The sequence below is a fragment of the Urocitellus parryii genome, chromosome 5 (genome assembly GCF_045843805.1).
Source record: "Urocitellus parryii isolate mUroPar1 chromosome 5, mUroPar1.hap1, whole genome shotgun sequence".
Classification (NCBI taxonomy): domain Eukaryota; kingdom Metazoa; phylum Chordata; class Mammalia; order Rodentia; family Sciuridae; genus Urocitellus; species Urocitellus parryii.
The window spans coordinates 115,765,434-115,793,322 of NC_135535.1; the positions used below are offsets into that span (position 1 = coordinate 115,765,434).

The 27,889-nt window shown below is 46.9% G+C and overlaps 1 protein-coding gene across 24 annotated transcripts in view; it reads right to left on the bottom strand.

Moving 5' to 3' along the window:
- Positions 1 to 27,889, bottom strand: part of Cacna1c (calcium voltage-gated channel subunit alpha1 C) — a 697,711-nt gene that overhangs the window by 56,371 nt on the left and 613,451 nt on the right. For all 24 annotated transcript variants that reach the window (XM_077798896.1, XM_077798895.1, XM_077798894.1 and 21 more), the window contains 8 exons: positions 24,217 to 24,323; positions 21,848 to 21,935; positions 21,174 to 21,281; positions 20,325 to 20,377; positions 19,883 to 20,029; positions 18,254 to 18,455; positions 16,498 to 16,656; positions 15,772 to 15,882 (listed from right to left, as the gene is read on the bottom strand). In XM_077798896.1, the coding sequence (XP_077655022.1) occupies positions 15,772 to 15,882; positions 16,498 to 16,656; positions 18,254 to 18,455; positions 19,883 to 20,029; positions 20,325 to 20,377; positions 21,174 to 21,281; positions 21,848 to 21,935; positions 24,217 to 24,323 (975 nt within the window). The remainder of the gene's footprint in view (positions 1 to 15,771; positions 15,883 to 16,497; positions 16,657 to 18,253; positions 18,456 to 19,882; positions 20,030 to 20,324; positions 20,378 to 21,173; positions 21,282 to 21,847; positions 21,936 to 24,216; positions 24,324 to 27,889) is intronic.

Here is a 27,889-nt window from a genome sequence, read left to right on the forward strand (position 1 = left end):
AAATCATTATTAGGAAAAAAATGGCTGCAAAAGCATCTTATGATGCATTTCACATGCACATGAATTTTGGATTTTCTTCTTCTTCTTGTAATCTGTGCCTGGATTCGGCTCTGTCATTGGAGGTATACCAAGCTGAAAGAGGCAGTATAGTGGTTCAGAGTATTATCTCTGGAGGTAGATTGGTTCAAGTCCTGCTCTGCCACTTACTAGCTGGGTAACTGTTAGCTTTCTGTGACTATGACAAAATACCTGAGATAATAAACTTATTATTGGTTGGGAGAGGGTGGAGATCAGGGAGAAGTTGACTGACAGGTTTCCTTCTGTCTGCACATGTACAAAGAAATCCAAGGAAAAAGATTTATTTTGGTTCATAGTTTTAGAGGTTTCGCAGTCCATGGTTGCTTAACTATGTTGCTTTGGGTCTGTGGTGTCACATTGATCATGGTGGAGGAGGCCTATTCACCTCATGGCAGCTGGAAAGTGACAGAGAAGGGTAACGCTGGAGTCCTAGTGTTCCCTTCCTTCCACTAGGCACCCACTTCTTAAAAATTTCAACACCTCCCAGTAACACCATGGGTTGGTGATTGAACCTTCAACACATGGGACTTTGGAGAATATTCAAGATCCAAATTATAGTAGTCACTTTGAGCAGATAACTTAACCTGCCTGTGCCTCTGTTTTCCCAGATAGAAAACAGGGTCAATGATAGGGTTAAGGTAAGGATTACATAAGGCCATATACGCAGAGCGTTTAGAACTGGGCCTCATCTGAAGTAAGCTTTACATTAAGTACTAGCTAAGGCTATTATTAACTAGTGTTGATCTGCCTCCCTCCTAGTTAAGTAAGATTCACAGTTTCAGTCTGGGGTATGGGATTAAGCAGAGGGAAAAGCAAAACCAGGTCGGTGGAAGAAGGCGGGAAGGGATTTTAGGTTTTGGAACCTTGAACTCCCCTTTAGTCCATTTCTAAGACCTTTTCTGCCCATGCTCTGGGTCACTAGCATTAAGACTCTTGAATGGATTCTGGTTGGTGCTCTTGGAGGTGGATGCCGGTATGCAGGCTGTCATGGGTAAATTCTGTTAGATTTCAGTTCATATCGGTGGTTAAGTGCTGGGTTCTTATAAACTGCTACTGGACCAGAGAAAACAAGAGTTACTCTCCCTGAGAAGAGGGTGGGCTGTCAGGTGGGCTTGTCTCCCAACTCTGGTGCCAGGGAGCAGGACTGCTGTGGGAGCGGTTATGAGTATAGGCATTTGTCCTGGAATTTTTGATTCTTAGCTCCTTCTTTGCCCAGAGCAGAGGCTTCCTCTGAGATGGTCTCAGAAGCAACAGGAGCCTTACAGCAGCTTGGCTGAAAAAAAAAATCTGCACACAGTTTCATTTACGGCCTCCAACTGTGTGGTCACCTTGAAGAACTCCAAGGCGAAAAGTTATTTCCCTGCCATTATCTGTTTCTGTTTTTCTGTTTTGGTTTTTTTCTTCTCTGTTCCTTTCTGTCCACCTTCATTATCTATTAGATGGTTCTGGCAAAGAGAAAGGAAAGGAAAGAAGCATGGAGGACACCAGGACCTATTTCCTGGCCCCTGATGGGGAAGCCGACTTAACCTTCTGACAGTCCAGGACACTGACCTGGGTTCTTCCCTTCCCAATCTACACAGAGCATCAGAGAGCTGAGGGGGTTCTGAGCTGAGATGAGATGTGGAGCTGCTCATACTGAGACAGAGAGGGGGAACGCAGAGAGAAAGGCAAGGGAAGGCTGAGCCTAGGAGAGGGAAGAAGACCCAGCTCCCAAGAAGTGCAGATGGCAGAGATGGGATTTTAGTAGTTGAGAGAGGCAAGAGATGGGGAAGGGAATTGGTGAGAAAGGCTGCTTCATGTAAATGGCAGGAGAAGAGGAGGTGGCGGAGGAGAGGGCGAAAGTGGAGAGGAATAGAGAGGGGAAGAGAAAGGTGGGGGAGAGAGAGGGAGGAGGAAGAGCAGGAAAGAGGCTGGGAGTGGGGTCCCAGGCCTCTAAAGTGACCCTGTAACTCAGACAGGAGGAAGAAACATCAGTCAACATGAAATGACAGGAGGTGGCCATGGCCTCCTGGTGCAGGCAGGCCCTAGGTGAGAGGGCACAGAAGATGGCTTGTGCTCCTCCTAGGGCAGGAGTCCCTGAAAGAGAGTCACCCCCTGGCTTGAGTGACATGCATCTAAGAGCAGGTCTGTGAGGCTGGTGCCGAGCAGAGACGGTCGTGGTGGTGAGGAGGTGTGGGAGTCCTGATTTTCCCTGACCTTCCAGGCTGTGGAGTCAGAGGTGGGGGCTGAGTGAGCAGAGGCCTGGAGTCTGTTGGTGGAGGCAGCAGCAGTGACGAAGCCTCAGTGTGTGTGTGTGAAGAGCTGATTCCACCGAACACCACGAACACAAGGGTAACTGACACCAAGCACAGATAATATCAATTGCATGATGTTAGGATGCCATTTGGACGGAACAGCAATCATGGAAATTAGTGGCGTCTAACGGGGAAGGCATACCAGGGGTGCAGAGCTGCTTGCAGCCCAGCCTGGGAGGCAGGGTGGACTTCTGCCTTCTTCTCTCAGCCCATCCTGCACTGCCTTAATAATTCCTAGTGCCTGGAGGAGCACCTGCACAGAGAGCTAGGGACTGGGACAAAGAGCTGAAGCAGGCAGGGGCTGGGCCCTTATCCTGGTGAGATGAGGCCCCAGGCAGTGGGTTCTTTCATGACTGTTAGAGGAATGCACTTGTGTGTGTGTGTGTGTGTGTGTGTGTGTGTGTGTGTGTAGATGCTGGGATGGAACCTAGATCCTTGTGCATCCTAGCAAAGTGCTCTAACACTGAGCCATGCCCCTCCCCTTGCACACTACTAACTGGACACTTTTCTGTTCCTGTGTTTCTTTGGAAATAAGCTTTTTCTTGCTCTGGGACAATTTGAAAGACTTCAATTATTTATTCACCCATTCATTTATTTATCTCACCAACACAAGAATCCTGAGACTGTGCAAGGCTAGGGTACAGGGACCTGAATCAAACCCCCTGAACCCTGGAGGCCTGCCCATTGGAGCAGATGAAACCTGAGGAGCATGAGCCAAGCTCCTTTTGGGAGCCTCAGGAAGCTCTTTCTCTGCCTCAGTGTAGCTGGGCAGATTGGGGGAATCAGTAGCTGCTTCTGGTTAGTCATGCCATAATAAATGAGCTAATTTCTGCCAAGGACTCCTCCTGGAGTAGGGTATTGAATGGATGTATCCCTGGAGCAGGGCAGACATGTTGCCATGTAATCAGGCAACTTCAAGTTCAATAGCATATCACCATGTAATCTTTGAAGAATGGAAAGCAGAGAACAGAAAGAGTAGATACACTCCTTCATTATGGGAATGAGTTTGGGCCTGTGGCAGCCCTCTACTAGGCCCTGTAGGGACCATTCCAAACCAGATCAGACAGGTCCCTTCCTGCTTGACACTTGCCAATAGCTCCCACTACCTGTCCTCTTCATTCCCTTGTTCCTGACCCCATGTCCTCCCTGACGTCACCACCTGCCCCTTTGCAAAGGGGTAAGTATGACCCAACTGAAGTCATTAGAGCCAGTGATCTAAACCACTTCCATGAATAAGTTGTGAATGAAATGAGTGACTGCTCTCACTTCAAGGGATGAACCTTGAGTAGCACAGGCAAGTTACCTGCAAAATGCCCTTGGGGGTGTGAGGATCAGTGAGTTCATATGTGAAAAGCACCTGCACATTCTGGCACTGTGGGAGTGCTCGGTACCTTCTGCCCTCTGCCATTGTTACCATTTCTATGGATGTATGAGCCATCCCTGGGTAGCCACCTGGTCCTGGCTTTGCTGGCTGCCTTCCTGCACTGCCTGACAGTCCCTAACATTACAGAAGGCACTTCCTGCCCCTAAAGCAGGCAGATCCAGTGCAGTGGCAGGGTGTCCTGGCAATGCCTCTGGTTTGAATGGGTTAATGCCACAGCATCCTAGGGACATGGGAATCCCTCTTTTCTCTGCTGGACCCCGTGTGTTCCAGTTTCTTTTTCAATGGCAGGGACATAGTCAGGGAACCACAGTGTACTCTCCCACCAGGCTTTTTTACACAGAGTGAATAATTTTCCACATTAAATAATTAAATGTAATAGCTAATACTACCCTTCCCACACGAAGGTTTTATGCAAGTCATACAATTATTTTTTATCACTCATGGTAACTCTAAAGTGCTCAAGCACCAGGCAGGAAAGAAACTTGTCACAATGTTGTAACAATACGCAAATCTCTGGGTGTAAGAGCTGTGGTGGGGAGGACTGTCCCCAACAAGCCCATTTGTGCCCGTCTGCTGTGCACTGTGTGTGTCCTGTACCCTGCAGGCATTCCACAAATAAATAATCATCAGGGCAATGCCAACTCTCCCATTAGGCCCTAAGAATGGCGGGGGCTGTGCCCACACAGCTCGGGCCTCCTGGTTCTGTGCTGATGCTGGAGTCCCTGAAGGGTGGAAGGAGCAGCTGTGTTCAATGCCCAGGCACCTCCCTCCCTTCTTTGCTGCTCCCTTTGAGTGACACGTGTGGTGAGTTTCTGGGCACAGGGGTTTCGTTGATGGTGGGAGACACGTTGGTTTCTTAATGGTTCAGTGAAGCATGTTTCAAATGATTCTTTAAGAGGCTGAATGGAAGTCCCACTAAGACAGTGGTTCCCAGTGTGGGGAGAGCACTGGCCTCCAGGGGGCGTCTTGGAGCTGATAGGAGTATCACAGTGAATCCTGGAGGCAAAACTGGTATTTAGTGTTTAGTGGGTGGGGACAAGGATGCTATATGTCCTGCAATGTACGGGGCAGCTGTGTGTGTGTGTGTGTGTGTGTGTGTGTGTGTGTGTGTGTGTGTGTGTGACTTTTGCAAGACATTTATGTAAGGTGCCAAATGCAAATAAGCTTCACCAGTTATAACTTCCAGTTTTTATTCTCAGGTCTCCTATCTTTGCTCTTCCATTTTCATCTACTTTGAGGTCTTACTCCTACTAAATTTTCCAATTGCATTCGAGTTAAGAAATTATATATATACATTGACATTATGGGTGTGAATGTGAATTTTATGTCAAGAAAATTAAGGATGTATTATAAAGTATTTGTATAAAAAGAGGGACTTTGGGTCCAGGAAGGGTTGAAGACCACTAGTGTTAAAGATGTCCAGCCTTGCATATGGTTTTCAAAAGGAAATAATTGTGCTTGCTCCTGAGGTTTCTGAAGCTGAATTTTCCAGGTCAGTGAGGAAATACAAATCCTCTGTACCACTCATCCAGGGAGGATGTGGATGAGGGGAAACCACACTTTTCAGAACCCTCCTCCTTCCCTGGATGGCAGGGTAGCATTCTGGCCGCTCTCTGTCCTTCCTGTTTCTTTTCCACAGCTGGATTTGCTCACCCAGACTTTCATCCTAAGAAACACCACTTATTCATTTTGGCTTCTCTGGTTGTCATCCTCCAGAACATTTCCTTTTTCTTCTTCCCTTCTCCTCCAGTTTCCTGTCTATCCTGCCCATTTTCCAACTTCTCTCTTGGGACAAGCAGGCTTCTGGACACCACTCTCAGAATTGGACTCTTTAAATAGATTTCCAGCCCAGACTTCCCATCTGAACTCCATATTTTAACAGGCTATGTGGCTTTAAAAACCAAATAGATCTCCAAGTTTCTCCTTTAAGCTGGTTTCTCCCTAGTCTCCTCAATTTCAGCAAATTGCAGCATCAGTCCAGACACCTGGGGACAAGCTAGGAGCCTTTGAGCCATCCTTGCTGCCCCTTCTCCATCCTTTTATCTGATTCATCATCAAATAATGCCATCACAAGGCTACCCTCTCTTCATCTCTGCTGCTCCTCTGTTTGTCCAGCAGGCTCCTACCAGCTCATCCCCTTTCCCCACAACATGGCCCCCTACACTAAGCAGCCAACATGTTGGTTCAAAATGCAAATAAAACTATATAAGTGCCCCACTCAATGCCTAGTCCCCTGCGGCTTCCAAGGGCAGTCAGAGCCAATCCACACCCCTTCCTTTGATCCTGCAGGGCCTCTGCCCACTCCCCCTCCTCACTCGTTGCTCTCAATTCCCAGAGAAAGCAGAGGTGGTTCCTACCCCAGGGCCTTTGTTCTCTCTTCTGCCTGAAATGCTCTTTTTCTGGTTCCTTCCCAATGTTCAGGGCTCAAACTGGTGCCTTCCCCACCACCTGATCCAAAAACAGGTGCCTGGTCCCCATTATTCTTCTGGGTTAACCTGTTTCCCCATCAAAGCACTCATCCTATCGGTAATCTCTTTGTCATATCTCCTCTACCTGGTACTCTGGTATTGTGAGCCCTGTAAAGATGGTGCCACATCTCAACATCATCACTGAGATGCTCAGAAGTGATTTATAGAAAGAAAAGATAAAAAAAGAAGAATGGATAAGTAGAAGTGCAGAGGGGCACATGTCTATGTAAAGAAAGATTCCCAACGGAGCTGCCTCTGGAAATAGGGAGTCTCTTATGGCAGGAAACAGGATTTTGTGTAGGGATTTCTGCATTGATGAAATATCAATGATCTTAATGTTTTTTTAAACATTACTATTCAGAATCTTTTCATTGCTTTTTAGTTCTCTAGTTCTCATTCTTTCATTCATTTATGCATGCATTAAACTTTCACTGAATGCCTCTTACAGGACACAAAATGAATACAGAAAAGTCTCTGCCTTCAAGGAACTCAGCAATTTGATCTTTGTCTCCATGACTTGCAAGTATTCCATTGTAAATGTTTGTATGTGTGCATGCAGGCATGCGCACACACACACACACACACACGAATGAGACTGTGTTAGGTTACTGCCTCATTTTCTGGAGTCCACTATCAGGTGCCTGCCCTGTCTCCTGAAATACCTGCCAGTGCAGATTTGGAAAGGGAAGCCAGAAGGTCTGTGCTGATCTAGTGAAACAGGGGCTGAGGGCAGAACTGTGAAACAAGAGGGAAAGGGGTGTCAAGGGGCCTCTGAGAGGTGGAAAGACACACATTGAATTTCATAGAGTTGTCATTTGATCATGGCTTGCTTTCATGTCTCTTACTTCCTTATAAGAAAGAAAACTAACATTTGGTGAGGACCCTCAGAGTGCAAAGCAACAACCCAGGCTGGCCACATTTTTGGCTTCAACAGAAGGGTAGTGGAAAGCACTTGTCTTGAGTCTCTTAGGCCTGCATTAAAGTCTTAGAATTTTTGTGAAGATTAAATTAATATTTGTTAAGGTGCTTAGAGGTGTGGTTTATTAGAGACAAACAGTAACCAAAAAACTACCCTGCAATCCTGGGCATGTTACATAGCCTTTTATTTCCTCAGACATAAAATGGGAGATCATCATACTTGTCTTGTGGATGGACTGAGATAAGAAAGTAAAACGCCTAGCTCCGTGTCTGGTTCTTCATTGATACTTAGAATATATTACTTCCTTCCTTCGATTCCAAATACCACTTAACCTCAGGCATAGAAACTGACACAAAATCAGCCATTGTGTTTATTAATGGTCCCCTTAAGCCGGAGTATGAATGCCAGGTGGGACAGTAAATTTTCTAGCCATGTATGACATGGCGAACTAGAGAGTCTACAAGATCCAAGAGTGGACCAAAGTCAGAAATGTCTATTCTTTCAAAGTCAATCTGAGCGAGTCTGGGCTCACTGGCCTGCCTTGAGTTCACTCTTGAGCTCCTTGTGTCAAGCACATTGCCTAGTATGATGGGTGCTCAATAAACATTTGCTGGATTTTGGATAATTTGGGCCTGCAGCAAAACATAAACCAAATATCATATAGGTAAAGGTTTCTGGAAATAAGTAATATGAAGATTGATAAGGCATGGGAGACAGAAAAGAAATGGTGAAAAACTGAGCTGAAATAGGGTGAAGCCCAGTGATGAGTTGCATTAGCCTCCAGGAAAAGGTAGTGATCATTTGAGGTGGTCACAGGATGGTTGGTGCCATGTCTTACACAATCCCACTTCACAGATGCATTAAAATGAACCCAGAAACTACATTATGCTGTGATGTAGTTTGAACCTTCGGTGTTTCTTAAAGAAGCATGTGTTGAAGGCTTGGCCCTCAGCCAGTGGCACTATTTAGCAGGTGGGGCCTAGTGAGAAGAAGTAAGGTCACTGAGTGTTCCATGCTCCTGCCATGATGCACGGCCTCATTACAGGCCCTGTTATGGTTTAAATGTGAGGGTCCCACAAAAGCTGTGTTAGTACCTGAGCTTAATGAGATCCTGAGAGCTGTTCTTTGATCAATCCATCCTAGTTTGAATGACTGACTGGGTGGCAATGTAGGTAGGTGGGGTGTGACTCTAGAGAGGGGAGGGGTCACTGGAGGTGTGCCCTGGCAGGGTTCGTCCCTTCCCTCTCTCTCTCTGCTTCCTAGATGCCATGAACAGAGCCACATTCCGCTGCCACGCCCTTCCACCATGATGTTCTGCCTCACCTCAGGCCTAGAGCAATGGAGCTGGCTGACCATGGACTGAGACTTATAAATCTGTGACCCCAAAATTAACTATTTCTCCTTTCGGTTTTTTTTTTTTTTTTTTTTTTTTTTTTTACCCCCCAGGTATTTGATCACAGAAATGAAAAGCTAACTAACAGAGGCCCAAAGCAATAAGGTCATTAGACCATGGACTGAAAAACTACCCTGTGGCAGAGCTGTGTCCAGCACTGTGCTATGGGGAGTGGCCGCAGCAGACAGGGCGCCTGACCTCCACAGTCCTGAGTAGCTCTGATTCCGGTAGGAAATATAGAAAGGGCAGAACACCTCACTCACTTCTTGGGATACGGGGACACCAGCTATGGCTCCCTTCACCCTCCCAGGAGAAGTCTATGTTACCCCTTTTAAAATAAACCCCACTATATATGTTTCCTCAGCGTGCTTCTCTAATGTCCAGACTTCAACATGGGAGGAAGCAGAACACGTCACCAGTAACTGGCGGTATCACTCTGACAGAGTAGAGAGAGGAACTGAGTTGCTGAGTGTTCTTGCCAAGCAACTGCCTTCCCTGGCTGCTCCCTCTGGTGAACTCAGGGCCCCGACCAGCCCCCATTTGTCCCTTTTGACCCAAGCCCATGAAAAGAAGAAGTCAGATTGTGGGAACTCTTTTCATCTTGACCACATCCTCAGGGTATCCACAAACACTCCTCTTGACCTGTGGGTCCCCTCATGTCAGTGCCAACAATCCATCTCTGGAACAAAACTCTTCCAAAGAACCAGGGAGTACACAGAGGAAAGATGCTCTGGAAGCCATTAGAAGCTTTGGGACCTCCCTGCACCACACAGGCATGGTTGGATGCTTGGATAGAAGAGGAAGGCTGCCTTTGTGTACAGAAAGTCCAAGGTCATTGACTTTCTCTTAGGCTCAGACACTTTCAAGAGCAGATTGGCCTTGAGAACTCCATACTGGTGATCATTAGGAAGACCATTCAAGAGTCTTCTGGCTCTTTCCTCTCATAGCTCAGCTGTTGGTCATGTGGGTGAGACCAGAGCAATGCTGTGTCCAGGACTATGCTACGGGGAGTGGCCTCAGCAGACAGGGCACTTGAACTCCACAGTCCTGAGTAGCTCTGATTCCAGTAGCCAGCCCTCCTTTTAGCTATGACTCATCTCACTCCCAACCAGCAGAAGCCCACTGTTGGACTCCTCAGGACCACAGACAGGAGGAGTCTCTTCTTTGTCAGTGTCCCCCATTGCTGCCAACCTTAGCTCTTTCTGCCCTATGAGAAGCTGCAAAGTTTCATTGCCATCTTTTCTTCTTTCCTAAAAGATAACTGGGGTTTCAAATAAGCCCCCAAAGCAGAGAATATATAGTAACAGCTGAATTACTGCTGCATGATTAGCTGATAGATACTCTGTAAATGTCAGCCAAGTCCTCTGTGTTGGGGGAGGCAGGAGTCACAGTTCCAATTTAGAGAGCCTTCTGCAAGGCAAGCTGGGGCCCAGCCACAGAAACCCTGGCCCGGGTGAGGATGCTAGGTGCAGCCAGGCTTGGGATACCACATGGTAAGAGGCTCCCTCCACTCCAAAAGTGGTATCACGGTCATTTGGCAGCAAGTCTCTGGCCCACAACTGGGATGGACAAGAACAAGGTCTGTACCCAGGGGAAAGGGTCAGTAAGAACCAGGTATGAGATTAGGGTTCTCAGATTTTAGTGTCACTAGGGTACTAAAATGCTAATTGGGAAACCTACTCATAAGTCCCATGGACTGGGAAAAAGAGTAGCTGTGCGCTCCCCAGGGACAAATCCTGTACTGGCCTACAAAAGCAAGACAAATTCCAGACCATAGTGGCAAGTGTAGAGCTCCTAAAGCACTCTCTGCCTTCATTAGGACCAGTCTAGGATCTGGGTGGGACAAAATCTACAGGGCCTTGGCACTTGCAGCTGTCAAGGGCTGGGGAAATCCAGGGATGACTGGGTGAACTGACAGAGTCAAGAGGACAGCCATGCTGGAGGATCCCAGGGAAAGACATGGCCTTACCCGGTCACAGGGGTTTCCACGACTTCTGAGTCAATTTCTGGCAGCAAACAGCCAGATGGAAAGAGAGTGGGGAGGATGGGCTAGACCATCTGGCTTCATGAAGCTGGAGCAGCTGGGCTGACGAAGTCAGGACAGAGAGTTAGAGGAGAGCAGAACCTGGGATGTCATGGGAAAGAAGCAGGACCAGAGCTTGGCTACCCAGCATGGCAGCTGGCCACCTGTGGCTCTACAAATAAAAATGTAAATTCATCCAAATGAGTAAAATTTAAAAATGAATTCTTCAGTACAGTAGCCACATTTCAAGTTTCAACAGCCACAGGAGGCTAGTGGCTATATCACACATGGTACGTCTAGAACATCTCTATTGTCGTAGAACGTCCTATGAGATAGTGCTGCTCTAGAGGTTTCATTTCATCCTTTTGGTTTGAAATGCCTTTGGGCCCTAATTTGTTTTGAAGCCTGAAAGTGAACTCCAAGGCTTGAGTGGCTTTTATTCAAGAAAGCTGGTGTCAGGAGGGCCGATAAGTGTGCCCACTTTGGTTCCATTGGCCTCTCTGGACTCTTCTCAGGCTAGGAGAAAGCTGAAAGGGAGGCCAAGGCTTTGATCATGGAGAGTTGCCGGGGACAGATCCCCTCTGGAGTGCTCTCCCCGGGGAGTTAGTGAGAGGCCATGGGCACCGGCTACTCCCTGTGCAGGCAACAGCCCAATAGGATGCCTCCAGCCAAGGTAGATGAGATGAGTCCAGAAATAGAAACCCTTGCTTCGCCACCCCTCCATGACCCACATAGGAGCCTAAGGGAAGGGGAATAGTTAGGAATGTCCCCTCTGTAGTGAGCTCCTGCCTTCCAGGAAGGCCAACTTCTGCTAAGGGGAGAAGCATGGAGACAGCCCTACCACTAGTTCATCATCAACTCCACTCTTCCTCTCTTTGTTGTCTTTGCTAAGTCACTGTCAACATGAAATTCTAGGCAACCAAGTGACATCATCTTTCCTTCTGGTACCCAAACCCATGAGCTGAGAGTGGAGTATCTGTGGCTAACTCTACTTCCTCTACCAGGTTCCTGCACTCTCCCTCCATGGTAACATCAGGGCTGCCAAAAACCTTGGGACTATGCAGGCTCATCTTATTGGCCTAGAGTATCTGCTGTGTGGCTCCCTTTTCTCCTCCCCTTGTCCTCTGGGGAAGGTCGATTTGGGAATTTTAACTGGGATGGTATTGAATCTATGGATTAGTTTGAGGGGAAATGAGATCTTAACAATACTGCATTTTCCAGTTCATGAACACATCTCTCCATTTCAGTCTTTCTTCATTTGTCTCTATAAAATTGTATGGTTTTCTCTGTAGAGATCTCAGACACTTTTTGTTAGATTTATTCCTCAGCACTGGACATTTTTCAGTGCTTATCATAAAAAAGTATCTTAAAATATTTTTTCCTATCTTTGTTGGTAAATGTCAGCTCATGACAGGATGATGATCTAGCTTGTCCCATCCAGCCCAACCTTTTTCCATGCTGACCAGCTTGGTCTTGATAATCATGTAGGGCCCAGGTACCATCCAGGTATCTCCAGCTAGTTATCTTTTACTCCTAGGGAAGGAATTTCCTCTTGCTTGCTATTAGTTATTCAAATCAATACTATTTTCATTCTACTTTCTTCAGACCATCCCCACAGATTCCTAACATTTGCGTGGGGGTTACATTTTTCTAAACTAGTTTATGTTCTCTAGTTTTTTGTGAAAAAATTGTTTAGCATGGACACCATATGAATTTAAGGAGGTGGGCAGTTGGAGTCAGGGCAGGGATTTATTTGAGTAAATTCATTTTCCATGGAGTGGTGAGGAGAACATGTAGAAATGAAGAAATTGGAAACATCAATCACTGCAAAGACGATAAAAGAAGGAAGCAAGAGTACAAACTGCTCTACTGATAGATCAACCCACCAAGCAGTCAGAGAGACAGAAAGGACAGAGAAGAAAACCCAAGCATTCAGCCCTCAGGCAATCTACCTCTGACTATAATTAATCTCAACTATGACACTTTGGGTATTGAATGTCCCCTAAAGGTTCACATGTTTAATGCTTAGTCCCCAGAGTGGCACTATTGGGGGTTAGTAGAATCGTTGGATTTAGTGGGAAGCCCTTAGGTCACAGGGTTGTACCCTTGAAAGCGACTATGGGAGCCTAGCCTGTCCTCTCATTGCATTTTGGCAGCAGATGGGACTATTATGCTCCTATATGTCCTCCTGCCATGATATGCAGGTGGCTATTACTCTCACCAGATGCTGTCACCCTTCCTATACTTCCAAAACTATCAGTAACCCCTTTTCTCTTTATAAATTAGTGGCTTCAGGTAGTTTGTAGTAGTATTAAAAAGCTGATTAACACTAAGTTTTCCATATTCTTACTGCTTAATTATCCTTTTACAGTAAATATTTGAAAGTATAAACTCATTTTTATGATATATCAACAATCATGCCATGTGAAATATAAAATTCAGAAGAGAATTTCACTTAATGGTGGGACATGAAAGTTGTTATGAATTACAGGTACACTATTAGACACCACCCATTCTTACGCAATATCCAGCTAGATATTTCTATCAGAGTTTCGAGGGGCTTCTGTTTTTGTTTTCCTCATAAAAAATTGAGGATACTCTTCCTGGAATATATTCCTTAATGAAGAACATAGTACAGTGAGGATCCAGGGACCTAACACTCCTCGATCCCCCTCCCAACTGGTCAACCTTCTCTACATAGCTAGAGCTAGTGGCCTTTGTCCCTCTATTGTCACAAGTCTCTTTAGGGGAATTTAGAGAAAAGATCCATTCTTCTTCCTTCCTTCCAATATTGGAGATGAAATCCAGAGCCTCACACAGGCTAGGTAAGCACCAAGCTACATCTGTAGCCTTTTTAAATTTTATATGGAGATAGGACCTTGCTAAGTTGCCTAGGTTGGTCTCAAACTTGTGATCCTTCTGCCTCAGGCTCCCAAATAATTGGGATTACAGGTGTATACAGTTGTGCCAGGCTCCTTTCTCTCTATATCACAGATGGATCTTGTCAGGTGTGAAATGCAAATGGCTCTAAGATGCTCTCTTCCTTCTCTGGGAATAGTCTCTCATATTTTACTATGTCTTTTCATGATAGAAAACCAGGGGCTGAGGAAACTCGGAGGCACTTTATAATTTAGGTTGCCCCAACTGGTTACTTCTGGAAACCTGGCTTGTTCCTTGATCTGCAAGACTTAGATAGAGTGTCTTTCAGGCTGAGACCCCCAAAGGTATCAATTTCATGTGCTGCCTAGGGCAGGTTACCCAATCCATTGCCTTGCTCGTGAGACATGATTCAGAAAGTCCATTGCAGGGCTCTGCAGACTGCCTCAGACTTCATCAGGAACACATCTGAGTCAACTGTGGATGACTCAAGGCTTTGAAATATTTAAACCATATGTCTCATGACACCAGATGAAAATGATGCCAGTTTCCCTACTGAGAGGTTGTCATCTGAGACTGAAGCTCAGCTTGGCAGCGATCCTGTATCCCAGCCTTACTGGGTCATGCTGCTGTGTTGGTGAACCTGTTAGTACTCCTGGGACACAAGGCTTGGAATAGGGTCACATGTGGGCAGAGATACTGTGGGCCCCACAGAAGACAGCCAGGGAAATTTGCTGGTTATTTCTAGGTGAGGATATAATGCATCCCCTAAATGGGACTGAACTTGGAAGTCAAAATGAAAAAGAATATAGTTACTTCTCTGAACGAGGTAGGGAAACACCATTACTATTACCAAATAATGCTCATTAGGAGTCTTATTCACTGAAGATTAGCTAAGATCCCTGGGCATTCTTTGAGTGAGAGGAAGAATCAGCACTCTAAGAATATTGTCTGTCTTATTTTTTTTTAAGTGTCCCAAAGACTGTTTCCTGCTCTCTGAAAAGTACCCAGCAGAATACTTGACATGAAAAAATGCTTGCTAACAGCTTAGTGTGGTAGAAAACACCAACTATAAAGTTAGAGGTGCTAGATTCCAACAACAGTTCTGCCCCTTGCAAGTAGTGTAACTGATATTGGGCACATTGCTTCCCTCCTCCCTGTGTTGGGGGTGTTAATACCTATCTTATGGGGAATGTTTTAAGGACTACATTCAGTGATATGTACATACCGCATGAGACATTATAAAAAATGTTAGATCACTATTAATTCAAAGAAGGTCATGGATATCTTGTTAATGAACATAGACCTAGTAGCAAAGAAGGGTCCCCATCTAGAGTTAATCCTGGAACAAGTAAAAAATTGAATAAACATAGAAGGTATGGCCAGAGACTCATTCTTTTTGCTTCCTGTTGATCTGTGCTACAACTGGGAAAATTAGGGAAGAGAGAAAGAGAAGGCTCAGAAAGCTGAAAAGATTTTCTCAGGTCTTTAATTGTGCAATTCTCCAACCTTTCCTTTTAACCACTCTCCAAAGGATGTTGTGGTGGCCATGGGGGGTCCTTGAGCTGCTGTTGCAGCCTCCCTCAGAAGTAGCTGCCTGAGTTGTGATCCAAGGCCACTGAATGCCTGTAATTCTGTCCTATCTACAGAGGCCAAGGATGGAAGTCACTGCTTACACCAACCTGCTCCTGTACCTTTCAGGAAAATGCAGGTGGTGCTGGCTAAGAAGATCACAGATATTCCAAAATGGCAGGTCATCCAATCTTCCCTACCATGTCCATTCACAGTGGTCCTAATCTATTCCTTTTAAAGAGCTGCCTACAAGAGCAATCCAGAGGAATTTATAGGTAACTCCTCTTTCTGTGCTGGAGGGTATAAATGAGCAATGACACAGCCTCTGAGGGAGGGAACAGGAGGTGCCCGTAGGCTGAAGCCCAGAGCCCTGAACAAACGCAGCCCTGGTTGAATTTTTCACATGAGGTTGGTTTGTATGGCCAATTAAATGGGAGGAGGGTAGAACAAAAGTCTGAGAAGATCTGGGGGACTGAGCTCAGAGGTTTGGTTTGCCAGTCTGAGAAATGGGAAGGGCCATGGCTCAGTTCATGAAGGAATCTGCTTCCTCTGAGTCCCAGTCAAGAGCTGATTCCCGTTTCAAGGAGTTGGCCTGGTTCAACTCTTGGCAGGTGTAGGAGTTGGGGCCCTTATCATTGGGGAAGGGATGGTTCTTCACTGATAATTTCTGCCCCTTACCCTCCTTCTTTAAGAATATGCACTCCCACACCCCTTTTTACCCTCTCCCTGAGGCCTGTCAACCAGCCTTTTGTCAGAGGCCTACCTTGGGTTTGAAGGCGATGAGCTTCAGGATCATCTCCACAGTGAAGAGGCCAGTGAAGAGCATGTTGAGGATGTTCATGGCGATCTTGAACAGGCAGCTCTGGCCATAGTGCTGAGGGAAGGAAGACAAAAGGAACTGTGAGCACGAGGCAGGGATCCACAGCCTCCTCACCCACCTTTGCCCAGACTTCCTGGAAACCCTCATCTCATCAGAGATCTTCCTTGAAGCCACCCCCAGAAGGCCATCCACCTTTCCTGGGGCAGCCAGGTGGACTCAGGAGAGCCTATAAATTCTTCTCTTCTCTACCATCTCTGAAAATAGGGGTTGACAGAGTTCTTTGTCCATTCTGATTGGGTGTGATAACTTTGTGGGGGCTTCTGGCACTCAAGAGCCCTGGTACGAGCTGACCTCCTTTCAGGCAAGTGCACACCCATGCCTTCCTGATACCAATGACTGCTTCACGCTCACTCTCTTGGTTCTTCATTTCCTTTACCCTCTTCATTTTATAAACCTAGGACCCCATGGATTATCTTATAAGGTCCCGGAGGGGAACTTATTCTTGGGAAAGGACACTTTTCTACTTCCAGATGGGAGAAGAGAAGAGCTCTCTTGCTCTTTCTGCTTCCCTTGGATACCAGGAAGGTGAACAATGAGAAGGTCTGCAGCTCTTTGACATCCTCTCATACCATTCTCCCTGGGAAGGACCAGGTTCCCCTTTGGACTGACCTGCATGGCCAAGCAGATGGTGTTGAGCAGGATGAGGACGAACATCAGGTACTCAAAGTAGGTGGAGTTGACCACGTACCACACTTTGTATTGGTGCTGGTTCTTGGGGATGTACCTCCTCAGGGGCCGGGCCTTGAGGGCATATTCCACACACTGTCGCTGGGAGGGGGCACAGGAAGGAGTGGGATGGGAGTAGGGAGAGAGTGGAGTTAGTTACCTGGATGATGTGAAGTTGAGGGCAGAGAGGGTGTACATGAAACTACATGTGCTGGGGCTGGAGTGGGGGTTCTCTGGAAGTCAGGGAAATAATCTATTACTCTAGCTCAAGTAGAGATTTCAGATGTAATTTGGGGAAGGTTTTGATTTTCCGTCACTTCCCTAATCAACAAGAGAGTCCCTTCTTCTCAAATCTGTTGAGATTACAAGCAAGGAGCATGCGTGTCCTTGATTTTCAACCTGGTAATGGCTGGTATACTGCTTAGCAGGTGGCTGGCACCTGATAAACACTGATTGACTCATTCTTTGGTCTTCTTAATTATTTCCCACACCACAGAGTCTCCTTGGGGAGGTTCTGACTTCCAATTTTCTTTCCTATCCTCAATCCATCTTCCTTATTTTCTAGTATCCAAGGATCAGAAGACATAGTTCACTGAAGGGGAAGAGATTCTGGGCTACCTAGATTCTTGGGATTCCAGTAAAGATCAGTGCACTCCTCTAACAGATTCCCAATCCAGGAACCAGGAAGTCACTCCAACCTCTTTAACCCTCAGCTGCCATGTCCAGTCCCTCCACCTTATGACTTTACCTCCTCCTACTCTTCCCATCGCTGCTGCTATCATTAACCTAATACCAAGTCAGGCTCTAAGCATCTCTTATCTTCATTTTATAATTGGCCTCCCTCTTTCCTGTCCTCCTTTCAATCCAAAGTCCACATAGCCACCAGAATGATGAGTTTAAGCCAACGTAGTAGACATCAAAACCTATGAGGGGTCCAGCTCTCCTGATCTGGGTAGAGCTGATCACACTGTGCTTGCAAGCCTCCTTCCTATAAGCAAAGATAAGGGTGTATTTCACACTACTCTTCCCACCGAGAATAACGGGGAACTGACCTTGGTGGATTTACCTACTTCCCACCTTAACAGCCTCATTACTCACCACCGAGCTGCCAGCTCTTTCTCACCGGCTAACAGAACACATCTCAGTACTTGGCATCACTGTCTCACTCCCACGTAAGCCTATTTCCTGTCCCCACCTCCTGCATAGCCCTCTGAAACCTTATATGGTTTCGCTTAAGAAACCATATAAGAGTGGTTTCCTAAAACTGTTCTCTTGCCCACCTCAAAAGCTCTCACTGCTTCACTGTTTTAGTTTCTCTCTTTTCTTATCATTGGGGCCAACCCACTTGGGTACATTCTAACTTTTCAGGGTATAAGACATTTTCCCCCCACAGTGCTTACCATATATTTGTTGGCTGTGTAAGTCTGTTATATTATAACTGAGTTGGGCAGGGATTTGCATTCCCTTTGCATAGACCCCCCTCAAGATGGAAAGCCCTGTTCTTGTTGGCTGAATACTTTTTCTAGATCTGGAATTTGCAGGGATCTGCGTTTCTTTGGCAAGAACCCTGTTTGGCTTGAGGAGAGGATGGAGGAAGTTGGTATCCACATAGATCTATTCCTGAACTCTCATTACCAATTGCTGCCATTCCTCACATGCTGCCCTCCTTGCCTTCCTCCTTTCCTTCCTAGAAAGCTACCTGGTTTTTGTCCAGCTCACAGTTCTTGTACTCTTGCTCTCCCTGCTCCTGGAAGGTGACGATGACAAAACCCACGAAGATGTTCATCATGAAGAAGGCAATGATGATGATGTAGATGATGAAAAAGATGGAGATCTCCACGCGGTAGTTGTAGATGGGGCCCTTGTCTTCCGTGTGGGAGTCGATGGAGCGGTACAGCAGCCTGCAGGAGGAGACAGGCCCCACAGAGGGAACTGGAGAAGCAGTGTCACCTCTGTGGAATGATGGCACCAGGACTCCTAGAAATCCCTGGGATCAAGGGAAATGGCTCTGGGCTGGGAGCCAGAGGGTCTGGATTCAAGTCTCAGTTCTGCCACTTCCTGGCCATGTGGCCTTGAGTAAATCACTTAATCTCTTGAGACTCAGATTCTTCATCTGTAAAATGGAGACAATAATTCCCAACTTTCCTAACTTGTGGGGCAATTGACATAATGTACATGACGGTGTTTTGAAACTGTCAAGAACTATTTAAATGTAACATGATTCATGGACATTGATTTCAAATTCAGAAATATCGGTAAATATTGAAACAGCTTTGCAAACTGGCACGGACTCAAAGGAGGTTAAAGTGAACACAAAATAAATCGGAGAGAAAATAATCCACTTAGATAAAAATACTAACATGACCCATGCTTCAGATCATCCGGAATGGTTTGGTTTTATACTTAAGTGGTTTACACCTGTATACCATTCATTTAGACCTGGGCTACGTGCCCCATTAAGCTTGCTACTCTTTGTGGACAGGGATTATCTCCTTCCCTTCCTTTGTAACCTTGTGAGTACTTAGCTCTTCCCTAGGTCTCACCTACATTTTGCCATATAATAATGGTGACTTTCATCTAAGACCCATGCACCACAGGGTGGGGGTTGCAGGCATCCAGACAAAGATACATGGGGCACCTGATAGATAAGCTGCCTGCCACAGGTGATGCAGATAAAAGGCCAGCAGGTTGGTCTACACGTGAAAGAGCTGCCTCTGTAGAGGGACAAGGGCACAGGCTTTCATCTCTTTCTTACTTTCCACTGTAAATGTCAACAAGACTTCCTCTAAAGGAGACAGGGGTAAAGCCTAACAAGACAGAGACATCTCAGCTACATTTACCCACACTGGGAGTAGTTATGTGGAACTCCTTGGTGATAAAACTCTCTCCACACCTCACTCCCAGATGACATGAGGGTAATGACAGAGACTCCTGACCTTGTGGTTCATGCTGAGGTTGGGAAAGGGGGCTATAGAAGCACTCATTTTGGGTTAGAGTTTCTAAAATTTTGACTTCTCTCACCTGGGGCTGTAGCTCACTGGTAGAGTGCTTACTGAGCACATACAAGTGCTCACTCTGGGATTGACCCCCAGAACCATGAAATAAAGAAATTAAAATAAAATATTGACATATTCTAGAAGAGTCTATGTTTCAGCAGTGACGATGGCCTACAGATTACTCTAGAAACATACCCTTATTTCAGGGGGAGGACACAAGTGTGATCTCTGGGAAGGAATGAAGGACATTCACGAAACTCGGGCAATGGGTGGATAGCCAGTGCTCGGGGCCTCCAGTATCAGGGCGGGTGGACCTTGGTTTGCGTACTCACTCTGGCCACCCCTCAAAGGTTGAGACGGTGAAGAGAGCCATCATGGCTGCCAGAACATTGTCGAAGTCAAACTTGCTGTTCTCCCAGCTGCGGGGCTGGATGATGGGGTGGTCAACCTCTCCGTCTTTGTATGTGATATAGTTACCCCTGAGAGAAGAGGAGAAAAAGTAATTATGGCTTTTCCATCTCCCTCCACGCTGGACCTGTTGCCAAATAACTCCTTTGCTGCATGGGATGGAACTATCTAGAGTGAAACCACAGAGTTCCAGCTATTGGGAAGAACTTCAGTGGGTAGAACTTTCAGGAATAGATAGATCATTTGTCACATCAGAATCAGATTACATGTGGGTAATAGCCCTGCTGTCCCCTCCTCTGAGACCAAGTCCCCAATCTCCTTGAGTTAGGTGGCCTGGGCACCCAATGCCCTCCAGCCTATACTTACTTGCATTCTGCCTCAGTCTGTTTGGAACTATCTGAGCAGGTATAGAGCTTTCCCTAAAAGGCAAAAGAACAAAGTGATTAGAGATGTTCCTTAATCAATGAATCCATCACAAAACGGTTAATGAGCGTCTCTGTAGCCTAGCGCTGAGCCAGGGGCTGTGGGATAAAAAGTGCCAGGTGAACAGAATCCAGATGAGGCGACGTGACTCGCATACACACAGCAGCCAGAGAATCAAGACACTCACACTGCCGCAAGTACCACTGGAATTCAAAAACAGGGAGCTCCAATCCAAGAAAGCTGAACTCTCTAGGAAGGTCTTGAGAGGAAGGAAGACGTGGAGCTGGGGTGGGAAGAGGGAGTGAGGTGGAGGAAATCAGTGAAGTTTATGTGGTGGGTGGGGGAGGGCAGGGGAAGAATGCTGCGTGTGGGGAAATAGCAGAACTAAAGAGACGAAGGCAGAAAAGAGAAGAAACCATGGAGGACCCTGGCCTCGAGCTGGGGGAAGGATGGATGTGATGCTACTGACAGTCAGTAACTGTTGTAGGGTCTCATGCAAGTGACTCTCTTCCAGACAGTGAAAGTCCCCCTCCTGTTCTGGCTGGAAAGAAGGGCAGTGAACTAAAGGGTCAGCAAAGCTGAGAGGACAGGAGGCCTTTAGTCTGGTGGAGCCTCCTTCTGGTTCCTCTCTCCTCTGGTCTGGGAAGCTTGAGTGGGGCTGTGGTGGGAGATCACATTCACCCCCGCGTGACCAGGGCTGCTGTCCTCCTCCTGTTGTATCCACCAGTTCCCCTTCTTGGGAATGCTGATGGGGAGGGAGGGATGCTAGACAGATCAGAACCAAGACCTTACCTTGAAGAGCTGGACCCCGATGCAGGCAAACATGAACTGCAGCAGTGTGGTGACAATCACGATGTTCCCGATGGTCCGGATGGCAACAAACACACACTGGACCACATGCTATGGTGGGAAGAAGGACGAGGTAAGGGAACACAGTTTCAGGAAATGCCGGCAGCCGGAGCTTCCATCAGTCAAGCCACGAGCCCTCCTGGGAGGTAGCAGAAGCTGCCCCTCTGCCACAAGTGGGAGAAAGCAGGCTCAGAGAGGTAAAGCAGCCTTCCCCGCATCACAGGGTGAGTGACGGAATCCAAAGGAATACAAAGTTCCCCTTGGGGGTTCCCTTTCCAGGGAATCCCTACAGGGGTACAAGCCCTATGAACCTCTTGTTGGATAGTGGTAGGCGTACAGGGACCTCATCTCCACCCAGAGATTCTGGGTTTGTGTTCCCCTTGGCAAAATTTTACATAGGAACTCAGGTTTTAAAATGGTTTCCTGTAACCATTCCACTCCTTATGGAAACAGGATTTGAGTGGGACCAGTGTCTAGGCACCAACATGGCAGACTCTTGGCTTGATCACTCTCTCCTCCTTCAAGCCCAACCATCACCTCAGCTGAGAGTCTACCAACCAGCAGGCCCATCAATGCTTCTTAAGTTTAAGTCTTCCCACCCAGGTCCATCATCTCACCTTTAGCCCCTTGGCCCTGTTGATGGCCCTCAGGGGTCTAAGTACTCGCAGGACTCGCAAGATCTTCACAACATTGATGGCACTAGACCTGGAAGGAAAAAAGGGCAGGTGGTAAGTTTCCCCTGCTTCTGAAATGACGAGGGGAGGTGATGTCCTGACAGGCTGATCCCAGGCAAACTTGACATATGGAGTCTGTCTGGGGTACTTTTTACTTCTAATTTTCACCCCTAAGAACCTGGGGCTTGCTGTAACTTCGGGACTTTCCTGTTGGTGAGAGAATAGAGAAACTAGGTTTGGGGATATAGCCCTGGGTTTCATCCCCAGCATGGCGACAACCACAGAAAGCATTTGACATCAATCGTTAGCAATATAATGTGCTACGCAGGGGGGCATCCTGTGCACCATTGCTGTCCATTGCCAGCCAAGTCACCTGAAGTCACATTCCCTAACTTTGTTGAGACCTAGTTTCTCATCTGAAAAATGGGGCAGCGATTAGCTCATAAGGATGCTGCAGGGACTAAATGAGAATTTTATGTGCATCATCCAGCAATGTGCTTGGCACTTAGGATCCAAATAAATGGTGGCTTTTATTACTATGCCTGCTGAAGACATCACTGTACATAAAGAAAGACAATAATGCTGGAACTTCAGGCCTTCTGGTTAGAGGTGGTGGGGGTGGAGAGGGATTTTTGAGTGTAGATCTCTAAACACAGAACCCAGGTAGTCACACATCATATATATATATATATATCCTTTTCTGGTTCCTAGCGTGACTCCAAGAAAGAATGGCTTCCACATGCCTGGGATGCCAAGGCCAAGTTAAAGATTCCAGGAGCATCAGGCTGCTTCCATGATCTGGTGGGAAGGAGGCAGGAGGGGCAGGTCCCCCCCACAGACCCATGGCAAGATGCCTGGATGGTTTCCAGTTGTCCCTCCAACCCAGGGAGAGGTTATGAACCACACCAGTTGCTGAGCAACTCTGAAGGATGTCCTAACCCTCCCTTACTAACTCTGTGATTGAGATATTTTCTTGAGAATTAGGAGAGGAGGCCTCACAATCTGCCTTGGACACTAAAAAGCATATGACACATTGGTAAGTGCTAGTGTTATTCTTCATAGTTCAGAATGATGTGCACATGATCTATAGAAAGATCCAATTTCTCTGGTTCATGGGCCTTTTATTCTCAAAGATTCAAAGGGCATTCCTATCTATCACTGCATCTTTTCTCCCAGTGTCTCTGAGAAGGAGTCAGTTTGTATTGAATCACAGTGGAAAGGATTTAAAGGTCAGATAGGGGAAAAAACAGACTGAAAGGAGAAATTCGTAGTTCAAGGTGAAATTGATTTAATGGTAGTGTTGGGGTTAGAATCTAGATCTGTAAAATCCCAGGCAGAAAATTTTGAGAAATATAATTGATATCACAGAAGAGGGTCTCACTTCCCTGGCCCCCATCTCATCCTAGAGGCTGACCATGAAACAACCCTGGGATGGGAGACTCAGGACCTCTGGGACTTACACCTATTTCTGCCATTGGCATGGCCTTTAGCAAGTCTCCTGATGTCCTGAAGGTCAGATTTCCTATCTATGAGTTGATAACTGCACCTGGCACTGCCTACTTCATAGAATTTTTTTTGAGAGGATCATGGAAAAATGTGTATGTGAAAGTGCTTTGAAAGTTCCAGTGCAGAACTGACATGCTCAGCCTTAGAATGTGGTAGAAACCTGTAATCAGATTCTTTCAGACCTAAGAAAGGTTTGCAAGCTTGATTGTACAGGGAAATCACCTGGAGGGCTTTCATAACGGTAGCACCAGACTGTACCCCAATCCAAAAAAATAAAATAAATAAAAAATTCTGAGGGTGGGATCCAGGCAAATGTCATTATTTTAAGTTTCCCAGGTGATTCCTTTGTGCAGCCAAGATTGAGAATCAGTAATTTATCTCTCTCGTCTCTTTTCACCATACACACATCCGGTGTTTTGACTAAAAAGAGAAGTAAGAGAAAGGGAGAGAAGGGATGGCTCAGAAGGTCAGGGGCAGGTCGTGGCAAAGGCAGGACCTTGGCAGCTAAAGAGCAGTCAAGAGTCCTGGGCACATGGTAGAGGAGGTAAGAAAGTACTGGGGACACCTGTTTCTTTATAATGGAGCCTGGCCCTTTTTCCTGTGGCAAAATCTAGACATTTAAATGTATTTCTAAGGATCACATACCCTCCTGTATCACACCATTGAGCATATGCACACAAGAAACGAAAGCCACTGTGTTGCGCAACCTCAGAGGCCCTATGCTATCATAGTCTCATTGTGGTGTCTTCTCTGACACCCATTCCTAGCTGATGACCTCATCTTGGGGGTAAGGGAGCCCGACTCACTGAATGCCAAAGGAGATGAGGGACACGCTGACCACCAGCAGGTCTAAGATGTTGAAGTAGTTCCGGCAGAAAGAGCCCTTGTGTAGGAAAGCCCCGTAAGCAGTCATCTGCAGGAAGGGACAGAGAGACAGGGTGTGAGTGACCCCAGCCCCAGTTCCACAAACCACCCACACGCCTCATCCCTTTCCTCCCACAGCGCCCCTGGGGCAGGTCCCCAGCACTGCCCCAGGGGAACAGGAAGGACTGAGGAAGGAGATATGGTGGCCAGAAAAGGTTCTGCAAACCTTCACTCAACCACCAAAGAATTCCCCAGCTCAGAATGCGTCAGGGCTCCTACTCCTACCCGACAGCAGACTCTTCATGACTGTGCTCAAAGCCCTTTCCAATGGCCCACCATCCCTCTCTGATTTTTCTCTTCCTCATCACAAGTCTATGATGGCTCCAGCATGTTAGGGCCCTTGACTAAGACTCTTTAGGCCAGTTTACCCTGTCTGCACATCTTCCACCCTCTGAACTTCACAGCCAACTGAAACACTCGTTATCTGGGAGATGGAGAGAGCATGTCCAGAAGGGCGACCAACTGTCCTGGTTTGCCTGGGACTTGCTCAGATCACTAAAATGTCCTGCATCCTATAAAAACTGGGAGGGTTGGTCACCCTGGTGCCCAGAGAAAAGTTCTACCAATCATGGTGGCAATTAGCATCCCTCTCCTCCTTGGCTTTCAATAGTGCTTGGGATCCATGTCAAATGTTCTAAGCTCAATTTGACTGCTTCCCTTCTAGACAGAATCTGGAGCTCTTTAAGGAAGGGCATGAACCATGTGTTTAGAGGGGGTAACGTGAGACAAAGGTGAGGAATGCAAGTTCTGGAGCCAGACCACCTGATCTGAATCCCAACCCTCCTGAATTTTATTTGTGTGGCCCTGAACAAAGTTCTTAACTTCTCTGTGCCTTATTGTCCTCATCTAAAAATGAGGATGATGATAATATCTACTCCACTGGGATGTTAGCATCAACTGAGTAAATATATAAAAGATACTCGGGACACTCTTCTGCAGATGCTATGCTCCGTATGTGTCACCTGTCACTGTGTCTTGGATTTGAATTCTGGATTCTTCCAGTATAAAGGAAGTTGAGTTTCCTCATCTATAAAGTGGGGATATGATTCCCTGGTCTTTGTGAGGTTTATACAGGAAAACAAGGCAGGCCTTTGAAAGAAGAGAACACATGAGATAATGATTATCATTGCAGGATCTGGCTATGATTACCTCCCTCAGAGCTAGAAGAAAGCTGTTCGCGGTAGGTGCTCAACCAATGGCTTTTACCACTTTGTGACATGAATGAATGGCCTGTGGATATCCGGGGTAAGGGCTGTGAAAGGCCGTGGGCTATGAAGCATCAGCTAAAGGGAAGAATTTGGAGCTGATGACCATGAGGCTGAGAACAGCTCCCCGGTCATCTGGGGTCCAGTTTATCTCTTTGGAATCAGAGCATGCCCAGGGTGGTGTGTCTGCAGAGCAATTCAAAAGCAAACACAGGGGGAAATTGGCAAAAATAGCTCCTGCAACCTAATTCTTTCTATTTATCTCCTGAAGCAGGGGATCACAGGGGATTCAGGCACCTGTGTTCTGCAACAGTTTTTAGAAGTGGGGAGGTTACATAAAAGGTTGCAGGGGAATATAGTTGCCCATCTCTCCTGAAGGCCTGCCATCTGGAAGGCACGCTGCCTTTGTCTTGGTGAAGACCTGGGACCCCAGAGATTGGGCTCAGGTGACTCTTGTGGTTCATGCTCACCAAAGAGCCCCCTGTGCCTGCAGAAGGCTGAGCACCTTCCCCAGCAATCTCGCTTTTAGGCTTAGGTGTTGTGTCTGGTCCCTTCTTGTTCTGGTTCTTGTAGAGCCCTCTGTATATGGGAAAAAGCATTCCTTAGATAGGTGGGCAGTAGGGTTCAGAGTGCCACCTTCTTTCCTTTGCTTCTGCTTGGTCAGAGGACCCTTAGGAGGAGACCAGCCTTTTGGAAAGTGTGCATGTGCATGTGGGTTGGGAGCCAGAAGGAGAGTGGCTGTGGGATAAAAGACAAGTGGGTGCTAGAGAAAGGGGACATTTATCTGAAAGCCATGTGTGGCATTCAGAGCACCAGAAAAAGCCGGGTTCAGGAACTCAGTGCAAGCTGTCTTTCTACCCTCTTTTACTGATTGCCCCCTCCTAGTCCCTGACTTCTAAAAGTTCTAAGTCATTAACCAGGAAAGGTCTACTGCCACTCTGAGGAGGGAAAAGGGACAGGCTGTAAAGTCACTAACTCTCTGAGCTGGTAGGGCAGCAATCCCCTCCTCAGTCACAGGCAATCACCGCCTCTCTAGGGAGCCCTTCCGACCACATGTATCTCCACTCTTCTCATTGCCATGCTTTGGTTCTGATTCTACTTTTTCTTCTCTGTGTCAGTCCTTTGCATTATTAAGGTGGGTGGTCCAACATGTGTTTTCTTTTCAAGGCCAAATCATCCTAAATCCTCCCATGGTTCCTTAGGGTAAATGAGCCTAGTGGACAGCCATCATAGCCTGCGGGTTGGTGCAATGCTGGGCCTTCAGGCTGGGCAGAGGGACCCAGTGAAAGGGAAGTACAGGAAATGCACTGGTCATGGGGGTCGATATTCAGAAGCAGTGAGCGTAAGAGAGACCAGAAGAGGAAGAGAGAGGAAGGGGAGAGAAGGGCCTTGCCATGACAATGCTTGCAGAGAGACTTTCACTTCCGCTTGTATGGCAACCTTGAAGGAGCGATGGCACCATTGAAATCCACGAGGGAGCTCTGTGGAGGGGGTAGGGGGGCATTCATGAGAATGGGGGCCTTGGGATTTTTCTTGTCCTGGGAAAGAACTTTGTGTGTCTGTGTGCCCTTTGTGTCTGAAGTCCAGGAAAAAATCACCTCTCCATGGAAAAGTGGCTCCCAGCAGTCTCAGTGCTGCCCTGTGACTCCTGATTCCCACTCCCTGACTCCAGGAACTGGAGCCTGGCCAGATCTACTCTCCCAGAGCAGAAATTCTGAGCAACACTTTGGGTGAGCAACAGAAGTGGCAAAACTGTGCCACTGGGGACAAGGGCATCATGGCAGGCACTCAGAAACCACCCCACTTGAATGGTATCATGATGTGATGAAATGTCATGCTTCTCAAAGGGTTTTGCCAGGATGGAATTTTATTAGAAAACGAAGGGTCTGCAGCTGTCAGAGGCACAATGCTGGGGTGGACACCAGTTGGGTCAGCTGCAATGATGGATGGGAAGGGGGCCTGAGCTCCTTGGGAGGCGGCACCCCAGGTGAATGTCCTGGAGAAAAGATGCTTTAGCTGAAGCTCAGAGTCTACAGCCCTTTTGTTTAGGGTGAGGGTAAAACTGACCCCTTGCTCAGAGAGCAGCACACCATACCCAAGGTCTCAGAACTTACATCCTGCATCCCAGGTAGACTGGCTTAAGGCATTGGTTTAAAGGCTCAGAAGTATACTGGGAAAACTTAGAAACCACCTTGCACATCACAGTGCTGTTCAGACATGGGCGCTATCTGTTTTTGGGATAACCATGTGGGAGCAACTCTACAGATCTGAGCTGGCAACAGCAGGCAGGGATGGGGCCTGGGTGCTCAGGCTCCTTCCAACATTGATTCATTCCCTGTACTTTGCTCTG